At 37.1% G+C, this 13,871-nt stretch overlaps 1 protein-coding gene across 3 annotated transcripts; it reads right to left on the bottom strand.

Annotated features, from left to right (window-relative positions):
* Window positions 1-562: 562 nt before the first annotated feature.
* On the bottom strand, window positions 563-11,465 carry LOC122289557. 3 transcript variants are annotated; one of them, XM_043096681.1, is made up of 4 exons: window positions 10,781-11,465; window positions 9,494-10,354; window positions 5,957-7,096; window positions 563-3,802 (listed from the first exon to the last, which is right to left on the bottom strand). In XM_043096681.1, exons 1-4 carry the CDS (start codon window positions 10,944-10,946, stop codon window positions 780-782), a joined length of 5,190 nt encoding a protein of 1,729 aa, XP_042952615.1. In that variant the 5' UTR covers window positions 10,947-11,465; the 3' UTR covers window positions 563-779. The 3 variants fall into 3 exon arrangements, with proteins under 3 accessions (XP_042952615.1, XP_042952632.1, XP_042952624.1); XM_043096698.1 differs by having other exon boundaries at window positions 563-3,799; XM_043096690.1 differs by having other exon boundaries at window positions 5,957-7,093; window positions 10,781-11,464.
* Between the last annotated feature and the right edge of the window lie 2,406 nt (window positions 11,466-13,871).

Here is a 13,871-nt window from a genome sequence, read left to right as displayed (position 1 = left end):
CTGACTCGTTAAAAAAGAAATATTACTCCCCGACACTGCTAAAGGGAGTAAAAAATGACAGCCTACTTGCCACCAGAAATGAATTCGACTTCCAGTGGCCAACCAGCATGAAATACAAATTCCAAAACCAAAGAAAACTCCAATTATCACTCAGGCCTGCTTTTAAGCGGAATAACTCTCTGAATTGGCCATGCTGCCTCAGTGAAATTCAAGTCGAGCACAGCAGTATACCTTTTATATCATACCGCCTAAGTCGGGGCAGAAAACACAAAATAAATGAGAGGGCAAAAGATCAAGAAACACCTCCTTGCAGTGCCTAATTGAAAACAACGGGGGGAGCAATTTCCAGCACTTGAACAGTAGACTTCAGGAATTTCTCCAAAAGCGAGCACCTGTAAAGGAATCACAAAAGCCCTAGACCCAAAAAAACAAAAAAACAAAAAAACTAAAAAAACAAAAAAAAACAAAAAAAACAAAAAACAAAAAACAAAAAAACAAATAACCAGAACCCAATAAAAGCATTAAAGGTCAATTGCACGACAGGTCATGGCACGAGAAAGAATTGGATAAGAAATCGGAGCTGCCTCCTCCAACTTTCACAGATTATTTCTGTATTTCCATGAAATACAACAAATTAAAGCTGCTACAACATTACAACACCTAAAATATTTTACCAAAAAGACGGACTTTGAGAACCGTCCATTGCCCTATCATTTGATTGAACGATACAAAAACTATTATACAGAGCGGCAAAGAAAATTTGCCGCCAAGCACATCTGCTACCTGCCTATGTCCCCCTTACCTCTCCAAGATTCCTCCTCTCCAATGACGCTCCCAGTCTGCCCACCATACTGGTCACTTTTGGCATAGTGCATCTTAATGGCTGCCACGGGATCGGAAACACCAGTGCAGGGTCCCCCAACAATAACTTTTCTTCCCACTACATTCATTCCAACCATCCCCCTCCCCTGCGGCTGTAAACTTGAGACTGCTTCAAACCCGTTTTGCCTTTGTATCTCAGAAAATATGTCTTGCCTCTGTTTCATATCTACTGTGAATGGCTGCACTTTGGAGCCCTCTCGGTTCCTATATAACTGACAATCAACCACGCCATTGCTGCTACTCATTTCCCTGGGAAAACCCGGTACACCATTCAAATTTCGTTCATTACTCTTCACAACTGTCTGCAATGGCAGTGGCTCTATCTTGGAAGACGGTGTAGGATAATTGCCAAAAGCAGCAGGATATTTAGCCAGCAAGATAGTAGAATCGGGCAAAGAAGGAAACCCAGTTTGTATTCGATTCCCATCCCAGAAGCCATAACTCCTCATTGCAACATTTTCAAGGCCCAGGTAATTGTTACGGTCAAACTTCAGGAGAGCTGAATTCCCATCCACATCATGATAGCCAGAAAATTTTAGATTAGATAATTTGCTGCTTAACTTTGAATTATGGATCCCCTTTTCCTCATTCTCATGGGTATTAGAATTTGACTTCTGGGTAGAGGATGGATGGCTGAGTATCTGGCCAAAAAGCTTCACATCACCATTCCTGCATGGTTTATCAGTATCTGACAAACTCCGTGAATGAGCTCTTGAATGAAGAATAGTTTTCTCTATCTTTTGAGAGAGAAGAGGAAGTTCAGCCACTGAGCTGTGAAGCTTTGAACTGTTGCATTTCTGAAGATGACAATCCTGTGCCACAGATCGAGTGGTAATCTCTGATTGTGAAAGGGTCTGAACTTCTGAAAGCTCTCTGCTACTAACATCCCCATTCATCTCTTTCTTGTTTGATATCTGTAATGGATAGCCCCTGAGAATCTGAGAAGAATCATCGTGACTCAAGATAGGATGGCTAGACAAATTCTGGTGAAAATCATCTCTACTAACAGATTTAGGAGACTGCTTAGCCCCATTCCCACGAAAATCAAGTGTTGATGACAATCTATCTTGATTAAGTGTTGTATCACACAAAATGGAGGCAGTATCTTGAGATGGAGAAGTTGCAGTAGGAGGAGAATTCTGCAGTGGCAAGGAGATGACATAAGGTTTCTCCATAGAATCCAACTCCAAGGAAACTTTGTGCTGGTATTCAGGGTTGGGATGTAAACCAGAACAATTTCCTATTGTATTTGAATCTTGTACCGAGCTTTGCAAGCCACTTGGGCCACATTTTTCTTGTGTACGAATCAAACTACATTTTGGCAACAGCAATTCTTGCCCCCTTAATTCATTTTCAAACCCCACGGAAGCAAGCCCTTTATTCTCCATCAATGCTTCTGGACTCAATGAAAAAGGTTTAATTCCTTCTCTAACAGATGCCATTTCCGCAATTGAAGTACTCTGTTCAATCACTTGATCTCCTCCAGTTTCTGTAGCAGCCACAACAACTGTGCTTCTCCGAGCATGCACTGAATCAGAGTGGTTTTCAAAACTATTCATAATATTGCTGTCACCATGAACAAGAAGCTCAGGTATATTCTCCGCCTGGCATGCATCAGACACCGAAGTTTCTACAGCCTCAAAATCTTCATAGTCCATATGTCCCATCCCATTGTTTTCCTCTGACCTATTCCGGTCAGATTCGAAGTTCACTATCTTAGCAGGACCAGATTCGTCGTCGTTTGTGTCCATGGTGATCAAAGGCAAATCCTCATCCAGTTTACAGCCCAACTTATTGCCGCAGATAACCGAGCCAGTCTCAACAGCCTCTACAACACAAGCATCTTCTGCGTCACTTCCACCTCCATTAGCATCATCAGTCACTGGTGTTCCTACATTTCTAGGTCCAGGATGAATCAGATCTAGGCCAAGGCACTTCCGAGCCTTACTAAAGAAAACCTTGCATTGGTCCCGTGATCTTGTTCTCACACATCGTGATATCATCACAAAGTCCTTGCCATAAGACGACACTGCCTGTATAAACATAGATTTCTCCTCATCTGTCCAATCAGAAGGATCCATTTCCCCACAGCTCTCATCAGAACAAGTTTCATCATCAAAATTATGCATGACATCAGGTGTCAAAGGCCACTTTATGCCAGAGTCCACTTTTTGGCACTTCCACTCCCGATAGCTCTCTCCAGGGTCAACCGAGCTTGTGATGCAAGAAATCATAGCCTCTGATGACAAGGAACCACATATACCAGCTAAAACATCAGCAGCAACTGTTTCTCTTTCATCCCTGATAATGTCAAGATTATTAGACCTTTCTAAAATACCATCATCACCCCATGATGTTTTAGAATCACCATAAGCACCCAAAACGACTTGTTCAGCACTAGAATGCTGGTTCCTCTCACAGTCATCGGCACACGCTGCCATCATTGAAGCTGTACCTAATATATCAAGTGAAGCAGCATTAACCTCACGACTCCACTTTTTCTCTGAAGTCAGCAGATAGGTATTAGTACAGATGGCCTTTGCTTCCTTCTCTTTTGTTCTTTCAAAACAATCGGATTTGTGATTTTTGTAATAAAATTCCACACAATCTGCTGTTGTCTTGTGGTCAAGAAAAGAAGCAATCTTCCTGAAATCTTTCCCCAACGTGGCCAGCTTATCCATGAAAGTCTCTCTCTCTTCAGGCGTCCAGGGATTGATCATAGCTCGTTCTTTCTCAACAGCACAGGGATCTTCAACTAATCCATTACTGGAGATAAATCCTGATAACAATTTTTCCTTTTTGTCCAAAATTAAGGCTGGCATCTTCAAAGTGTTCCTGCAAAGCTTGACTTGGGAATCTGAAAGCAGTTTGCTTGTGAAATTGATCATCTCTGCGGTAGGAACCAGGCTGAGATTTCCTGCTGCAAAGACAGATTATAAATTTATTTTGAAAAAGAAAAATATTGGCAACAGGAACTAACCATCTTCAGGTGCTCTTTTTTAAGTTTTTTTATTGGTAGGGATGAGAGGGATAGTAAATTTTGAACGTCAGCATAAATTTTAGTTCAAGAAATAACTAAATTAATGTTAAAGGTTTCATCACCGACATTCAAACAAATTTTTGAGGTAACTCCAGAGCAAGGATAATCACATGTTTTTCACTTGCATATTCAAACAAATCAGCCAGAAGAAACCCCGCAAAAAGGCCTTTTCAGCTTCAGAGATGACTGACCAGAACCAAGTAGCAGCAAAATCAATATTATTCTAACACAATCTAAGTGATCTCAGATGTGGTCACCATCACACTTGATATCATCAACATGACATTCTACTCTTCCCTGATATCAGATCCAACTTACTAGAACTCAGAAAGATTGCAGCTGATCTCTCTTGAACCACTGTCCTTGTCGAGGCATGTGCAAAACACTAGAAGATGCATACGAAATATCAGACAGGCAAGCTCACTCACAGAGATGCAATTACTTTCAAGTTCTACCATATTCCTCTTTCATATCCCATAAATTTCTGCACGGCCCCACAAATGTAAAACTTTCATCGTGCTTAATAATAACGCAATTCAGTATCTTCTGCTATGGTTCATGCTTGTATGCATGTCCTAGTAGTAAGTCAAATCATATATTATAAAGAATCAATACTAAATAGCCATTTCCACAAATACAGATTACTTCAGGTTTACAATAGCCAGTTCATCTCATATCTAATACAAGTACCACAACATCATCATCATCATAAAGCATGCTACACTCTTTCCAACCATTGCATCCTCAAGAAGATTCTTGACATTAGACGTGGTAGGCCAATTTAGTTACCTCAAACACGCACAATCTACGTCGTATGTTCCATCAACAACGCACATAAATCTTCCAGAACATCGATTGTTGATCAATGGAAAACCAAGTATTAAGATTGATATCTTCTTTTACCTAAATCAGGCTCATGATCCCGAAGTTCTCCAAACAAAGTGAGATGTAGGAAATTAGAAAATGCATAGATTAGCATATCAATATACAAAACACACTCAGATCAAAAAGATAAGAACTTCAAAAATACTGAGTCAAGCTAGGGTGTTTCAAAAATATACTACAATGCACTCACATGGCCCATTTGGTTTTTTTTTTTTTTTTTTTTTCGGATTTTAAGGCAGTCCCTCAGGTACCACAACACTCAGATAATTTAGCGCCCTGTTTCTTTGGTTTACCTATGAATCTTAAGGCCTCGTTTGGTTACACAGATGAGATGAGATGAGAGTTGAATAAAATATTGTTAAAATATTATTTTTGTTTTGGGATTTGAAAATGTTAAATTTTTTTTGTATTTAGTTTGAAAGTTTGGGAAATTTGTAATGATTAGATGAGATGAGATGGTTTGTGAAAACAAACCAGGCCCAAAACCAAATAAAAATATATAACATGCCAACAAATTGAGGAAACTGCACAAAGCCATTTTTTTATTGTTTTTTTTTTTTTTTGGGGGGGGGGGGGGGGGGGGGGGCACAGGTCCTCAGTAAGGAATTTTCTGCACAAAGCTATTTTGACATTGAGAACTTTCTGTGAACATGTTTATTTCAACAAAATTAATTATTACTTGTCAAAAATTGAGAACTTTCTGTGAACATGCCACAGATAATTTATTAAGAGCAATGCTACATACAGTCGTGGAATTGCAAACGCCGCACAAACGCTTTGAAAAAGAGTGGGGTCCACGATTAAAAAGTTAGTTTTTTTCATGTGGGTCCCATATTAATTCATTTTTTTCAAATTGACTGCACGCCGCTTGCACAACCACGACTGCAAATATCATTTCTCATTTATTAAATAATTTCTGGGTCTTTTGTCTCAGTTTCTTAAGGCAATCCCTTAAGTACCATAACTCATTAAGCAAAGCACAAGGAGCAAAATTTGAGAGGAAACTAAGCCAATTTTAAGCAAAGGCTATCCACACCAATATCCCACCAAAACAGAAACAAATTTTGTGAGCACTGAAGCAGCCAGAGAAGTAAATTCCGAGCAAGAAAAATTCTTAGCATGAATAAGTAGATGACAAGTTTTTCTTACCTGGAGAAGAAAAACGAGAGCGAATAGATGAACGAGGCTTCTGATTCCCAGTAAGAGCTGTCCGCAAGCTCAGGTCAAATTTTTTCTGAGATTTTGGTCGGTGTTTTCTCACAGAAAGTAATCGCATATCTTCCTTCCAAAGGTGCTGAAAAACTTTGAACTTAAGGGTTATAACTCTCTCCTTAAATCTTAAAAACTGCTTCCTCTTTGCAAATTTTTCTTTGACCAAAGAGGCACTCTGACAGGATGAGAAATTGATGGTGCGAGAGAAGTCTGTCATATGTTGCTCTCTTGGTAATAGCTTATCAAAAACTTCACATGCTCTGTTTGCACACTCTCTGTTCGAAGCCACTATTGAATCACACAACATATATTGTGCATCAGTAGATAGACTCACCTCACTGGAAACAAGTGCAACAGTCTTTTCCCCAACTGAACCGGGCACCAAGCATTTCACATACTCGTTTTGAGACTTAATTTGAATTGCATTGCAATTACCAGAAGAATCACCATGTTCCACCTTATCAGATAAAGGAACCATCTTCGCCAAAGAAAGTGGCTCCACAAACTTGGACGTTGCAGTTCCAGGACTATCAATATCCTCATCCTTAATAGCTGCATGAGCATCTTTCAAATCACCATTAGAGAAAGGCATCTTCTCCATAACAGCCTCCCCAGAAGAAACAACTTGCAACGGCTCAGGTTTGTGGAACAAATTGGAGGCAACATCTTGTTCTACACAAGGTGTTGCCTTTTTCTCTGCTAGCACAGAACTGGATGCAGCTGGATAGGGATCACCACTTTCAGACTCAGACTTCAATAACTTTAGTTCATTTTCAAGTGAATCAATTTCAGACTCAGTCACCTCCAGCAGCTTTGAAATCTCACTTTTACATATCAGCAACTTATTAATAGCAGTTGATCTCACAAAACTTGAATCCACTGGGCTTGAGTCATCGCATTGCAACAACTCAAACAATGAAGAGCCCAAATTAGCCATCAAGGTCATATCTACCTTCTCTAAATCAAAGGGAAATCCTTCAAGATGATTTATAGATCCAGCACTAGGTGAAACACATATATTACTAATATCAATGTCCATATTCACTGCCTTTCCAAATGACTTCTCTTCCACACCTGCTACACCAATTGCCAGAACTTTCATTAGAAGAAGGGTAAATAAAAGTGTGATATTTTAACTCACTAGGGAAAACGTAAAAAAAAAAACACAAGTATTTTTTGGCTAACCATTTGCTTCCTTTTTTTCATATACGAAAAAAAGTACAAAAAAAAATCCATCACAAGGCTCTGAAAATAGCAGCCACATCACAGGGAAAGAATATTTAAATAGCTTTCAAAGTAAATATTGTGGACAATTTTATTTTATTTATAGATGAGAAATGATATTTACAATCCTAGGATGTGCAATCTCGCACGCTCCTTTTGAAAAAAGTGGATAAATATGGGACCCACCTGAAAATATTTTTTTTTTTTAATGGTGGACCCCAACCTTTTTCAAAGGGAGCTCACAGGCCTTGCACACCCTAGGTTTGTATATAGCATTGCTCTTTATAGATACATATACATGCTATATGGCACATATATTGTACATGCAAGTATGATTGTGTATTACAATAGTTCAGATTCTCAAGGAATAACAGTCTCATCATGAGTCAAGTTTCCAATTACTTTTACTCGACGATGTAAGAGAGACCGAGATGCATGATGATACTTTGTAAATGGAGGATAGAGCAATATAAATTTTAAGCCAGTCAAATTAGCAAGATATTAAGAGATGGTGCATAGAGAAATAGAAACAGGCACATGCACGGTGCCATTTCTCTTTCAGAAAAATATTACACCGACAGCTCTCCACCTAGTCAATCAGTCTTCCCCCACCCCCCCCCCCCGCGCGCGCGCGAGGGGCGGTGTTTAGATAAGCATAAAATAAGTCTTCAAGAAGCCATCATTAAATGATCCTTTGGGGGACAAACACATTAGATATTTCAATTTTTTTTTTCTTTTTCTTTTTCTTGTTTTTCAATTCTTAAATGAGAAGAAATAATTTTGCAATCCTAGAAAGAGAGAACCTTCTTCAAACAACAAACAAAGTATAAAATGATGCCTTTAGAATTAGTTCAATATTTATAATAATTAGATTTCTTATAAATAAGAAAACATTTCATCTTGGATCATTAATGTGCCACCATCTCCAAGAGCTAGTATGTTCCCACACCAATAAGACTTCAACCACCAAGCTCATCTCACAGTACCACATGATCTTACTTTTGTGCAAAATAAAATTCAGTCCTAAAAGGTTGGTTGACTCCCTAGAAAATCAGAGGGGCGAACGTGGCAATCCCCAAATTTCAGCAAGAAGGAAAAATGGCCCTTATTTGCATTTTGTGGTGCCTCTAGAGGGAAAGAAATAATAGAAGATTCAACGATCACGAGTGAACAAGAGATGAGCTTAGAGTCTTCTTCTTTAACACTTTTTTCAATGGTCAATTGCAAATAAATTTTAATGGACCACGTGTCCATGATTTTCTATTATCGGTTGTCAATCGTGCTTAGTGTCTCTCTTCTATTGCTTTATTACTCATTAAAAATTTACTTATAATAACAAAACAAATTTCATAAAATATAATAAAAATTAGTTTTAAAAAGCTAGATGGCAATAAGTTTCATCTATTAACTCAATTTATGAGAGTACAATGCAACATGACAATCAAGCAATCATCTAATTACATAAAATTTAAACATAGCATTTTATATAATTTTTTTTTTTTGATAAATAAACATAGCATTTTATATAATTCTCATGATTTACTAAATATACACATCTATGATATTTGATTTGATAGCCATATCTAAATTGAAGTACATGGAGAATCGAATTATAACAAAAAAGCTCATGAATTGAATGTATTGGCTTCTTCACTAACATAAGCAATCAAATATCAATCCATCTAGAAAGCCAACTTGAACTGCCATATCAGGTTCAAAGCATATACATCACATGCAAAAACCTGTGGTACCAGGGAACGTAAATGATCTCCAATCTCAACTAATTTTTTAGTTTACATCATTATAACCGTGTCTCAAACTGCTGTTTTATATTGTTAAAAAAATTACAAAAGCCAACTTGTAAGCGCACTTCTCTGTTGGTAAGCAAAGCTCTTTAGGCTTGGCGATTTGCACTTTGCACTTTACGCATGCTTTTTACCAACACTGATAATACCAACTGACTACTACATCTTATTTGAACTTCATAGATCTAGTTATTATTTACATTCTCATTCACTTGCTACTGCAAAAGGTCAAAAACTATTCTAACAGAAGCAAATCCAATCGATACCAGTTTGCAAATTACTACCATTTGACTAGTGGATAGTAAACAGATTGGTGTATCAAAAAAGGGTTCCGAAAGTAGAGCCCTCCTCCCATATAACCAGTAAAATGGATAGGTGAGTACTTGGGAGTAACTTGCAGAGATGAAAAATTTGGAAACAAAAACCAAAAGACTAGGGATCCTACCTGGAGAGGAGCTGCAAGCAACTGAGGATGGAGTTGCAGGCGATGCACAATCTGAAAAAACTGCAACCCTGGGACTTTTGTCGGCCATGTTTGAAATGAAAGAAGGGATGGGTTCTGTAATACTAGTAGAAAAGACAGGTCCATCTTTTTCCATGCTAATATCAGGGCCTTCAACTTTTTTTTTCTCATACTTTGCTAGTCCCTCACCCCATCCAAGTCGGGGCTTCTTCTTGGAGGTAGTTTCATCTGATGGAGCAGCAGATGTCACACAAGCAGCAGCATCCCCTGAAGGGGACTGGACAGGAGTTGAATTTTTCAGCTGTATATCAGTCTTCGTTTCATTGGAATCCACACCTCCCATGCTCTTCGAGCTACTTGAATGGCTGAAACTGGAACCCCGCGAGGACAAGCTTCCAGAACGGCTCCACTTGAGAGGTTTCCAATCAGTAGAGCCAAGTGAGTTTTCTCTGTCACATCTCTGGCCTGTACCCAACCCATTGACACAACCCATCTTATCATGCTGGTCTTTCAAGTGAAGCTGATCCCATGTATTCACAAAGTCAGAACTAGGATGAGAAGGGCAAGGTATCGTATCATCCACTGACCTCAGATCATTATTACTCACATCAAGCAGCCTCGCAGGCGTATTTGGAGACACGTTGCTTGTTTCCCAGGAATGAAATTTCCAACTTCTCTGACTAAATCTAATGTCCCTACTGCTCCTGCCATATTTCACATCTCCACGCGAAACATACGGTCGGCAGCCTTCATCTTCCAGCATCTTGTCACCAGCCCGAGAAGGCACATACCCATGACCAGATTCTTCGGGAAATAGGTGCCAACCACCCTGCTTACCATGACCTTCAGAGAAAATTTGGGAAACAAAAATAAAAAGAGAGAAAACCCCAAGATATCAACACAAGCAACGTATATATTCTCGCAAACAAAAATAGAAAGAGTGAGTATTACTCCAGATGAGAATCACAACCCCGGAAATTCAGTAAACTAAAGAGGTACGTTAATCATAGATCTATGCAATAGTCATGAAATAAACACAAATTCCTACAGAAATATCAAAAATGGCACCTCAGAAATCAATCCAAAAAGAGGTCTTTCGGAATAAACTCGTTTTTATTGATAAAAACCCAAGGTTATAGAAATACTAATATTTGCTTCCTCAAGTATCATCATAATCAAGGGAAACCCAAAATTTAGATATTCTAAATCGGAACAAATTTAAAGAGACAAGGGGCTAAGAGGAGGACAAGTCGAATCGAAATAACACACCTGGTGGTCTGCGACAATCGGCGGATCCCCAGCGATTGAACTCGCGGGATCCGTGATGGGACGAGTCCCTCCATCTTGCTATGGACCCTGGCGACTCCGAAGACCTGTCGTACTTCCTCTCCTTGAAGAAGTCCTTCCGATCCCAAGGCAATGGTTCTGGCGGCATGAAAACCAACCCAATCGCATGGGCTGCCACAACACCAAACCGAAGTCACCGCACGAAAGCAAAAACCAAACAAAAGAACAAGCCACAGCGGTCAGGAATACCGGGGGCTGCTAAAACCAGATCGTACGGGCAGCCACCTAGGAACGGTATTCACCCTTACAAGCACCAAATCTAGCGCTTGGAACCGCAAGAATGAAAACGAAGACACGGAGCTGAATCCCGTCGATTCCAGATCGAACGCCAACCCTATGCGGCACCTGCCCCAAGAACAGACCAAACCGCGGAGTTTTGATTTGGTTGAGAACGCGATCGAAGAAGGTATCTAGACCCAGAGTCCAAAGTAATGGATTCCGGTTATTCTTCCTCTAGGGCTTGAGAATGTTCTTTCTACGGCTTCCTTCCTCTATTTCTTGGCTGGTTGGTGGTGAACGAGAGCCTGGCTTTGGAGCGAGAAGAGTGAGAACGTGAGCCGATAAGGGGACGAACTACAAAGCGAGCCCTGGGCCCTTGACACAGGGAGAGAAAGGGAGAGCATTGGCATCCGGATCTCAACGGTAATATTAAACCATATTCAATCTAATTCCGCGTCCGCAATTAAATTTTTATTTTTATTTAATTTTTTGTTTGAATTTGTTTTATGTCAATTTTTTATTTATTGTTCCAATCAACTTTTCCTTTTTACTTTGGCAGTTTGGCCCCCTGTGTTCCCAATCGGACTCGGGAAAATGCCCCTGGTTTTTGGGACTATTTCGGGGGGATAGCGGTGTTGCGCACGCGCACCCCTCTCCCAAGCCCCTCATTTATTTATCGTAATGACGGGTTTAGCCTTGGAGATTTCTCAAAAAGACAACGCCTTCGTGCCAACTCCCAGCCACGGTTTTTTTCTTTTTAATCTAGAATTTGAAACGTGAGTTTTACTAATAATTGTTATAACGGCTAAACAATCCATTATTATTATTTTTTGAAAAATAATATTATAATTTTTTTAAATCCTTTTCAAAATTCTTTGCATAATCCTATTTTAAATAATAATATTTTTCTAAAATAACATCATTTTATATAAATAGCTTCAATTTAAAACATAATTATACAAATTATTATAAAACGAATTGGTATTTTGCATTAGTTATTCTATTTATTACAATTCAAATAAAAGCAAAACAGTAATCTTTTGTAGTGGTTAATGTATCAAACTTCTATATTAATCTCCATTCAATATATCAAAAAGTTAATTTATAACTATAATTTTTTTAACGATGGAACATTTCCTCAACTTGTTTTGGGTTTGAATTTTGAAATTTTGTGATTTTATGGTACTTGTTCATTAAAAAAAACAAAAATGGTTTCATTTATCAATATGAGATGAGTTACTTTATTAGCTTCGATTGTTTTCACATATGGGTTGATATTAAAATTACAAATTAATAAAATCTAGTTAAAATATACTATTTTTATTTTAAAATTTAAAAAAATTAAATTATTTATTTTATTTTTTGTAAAAATTTTAAAAGATTGTAACCATTAGGTGAGATTGATCAAAATAAATTATCAAATCAAACGAGGCTAAGGTTCTGTTTGGTGATAAAAAATTTTCATTTCAAACTTAAAATTCTCATATCATCATTACAATTTTTTCAAATGTTTATACAAAATATAATAAATAATTCAACTTTTTCTAATCTCAAAACAATAATAATATTCTTAAACTCAAAATTTTCATCCCACTTACCAAGCAGAACCTAATATAATGGTTTTTGTTTCCATTGCCAACTCTCTTGTTAATTTGTATAATTTTTTAGAGTTCGCATCAATTTTGGATGACAGTTTAATTTATCAAAAGCACGGTATTTTTCATTTTATTAGCATTAAAATTAAATGTTTGTGAATATATAGACTATCATAGTGCCAAACAATGAAAATTGACGTACCATAAATAAATAGACATTTATTCCATTGGGTGTATATATATATATATATATATGTTTGCAAGATATAATATGAAATTGATGACAGAATGTTGAGTTGCCAACAATGATTATGTATGGTGCTTCCTTGCCAACTTTATTACTCATTTGGACCTGTGATGGATGTGTTGCCTTTAACCTCCCCCACCATAGAAAGAAAGCTCACGTTCTGTAGTCAAAAATAAAAATAGCATAAAAAAATAATTTATATAAGTTTCAAATAAATAAGTTTCATGTAAATTTTTTTTTATAAAAATGGATTAAAAAATTAAAAAATATATATATTCTTTATTATTAATAGTCGCTACATTTTTCTTACTGAATGCTAGCTTCTTTATGCATATCAGTTGTTTAATCGCAACCATTAGGCATGACAATTGACAAGACAAGAAAGGCTTCTTACATATGGTAAGTAAGTCCCCTTTTATATATATATATATATATATGGTCACAACATGCGAATTTGGCCATTTTAAGAAGCACTTGACAAATTGAGCTTGCAGCATGCATGGGTAACAATAATTATTGCATGTGAAATCTATATAAGCTTCTAGATGCATTTGACTTAAGCAGTAGTCTATCATGGATATTGTTGGGTATTTGGTAAGAATGCAATGATTAAAATATTAAAGGTCTTTTAATGATAATATTAAAATTAAAGCTATTGTATTGAATATTCCGTATAAAATAAGATAAAATAACCTTAAATACACGCATTACAATGTATGGCACACAAGATACATGCATATATATTTTCTATGGGTGTAAAAGATAGTTAAGTCTCGTTTGTTTCACAAATATTTTCAACTTATCTTATATAATAATTATAATCTTTTTAAATTTTTATGTAAGATAAAATAAATAATTTAATATTTTAAAATTTTAAAATAAAAATAATATTAAAAATATATTATAATATTTTATTTAACTTTTTAACTTTTATCTAAACTCATATCATTTC

The sequence above is a fragment of the Carya illinoinensis genome, chromosome 1, assembly GCF_018687715.1.
Source record: "Carya illinoinensis cultivar Pawnee chromosome 1, C.illinoinensisPawnee_v1, whole genome shotgun sequence".
Taxonomy (NCBI): Eukaryota; Viridiplantae; Streptophyta; class Magnoliopsida; order Fagales; family Juglandaceae; genus Carya; species Carya illinoinensis.
The sequence above is the reverse complement of the archived record's forward strand: the minus strand, read 5'-3'. Positions and strand labels throughout refer to the sequence as shown.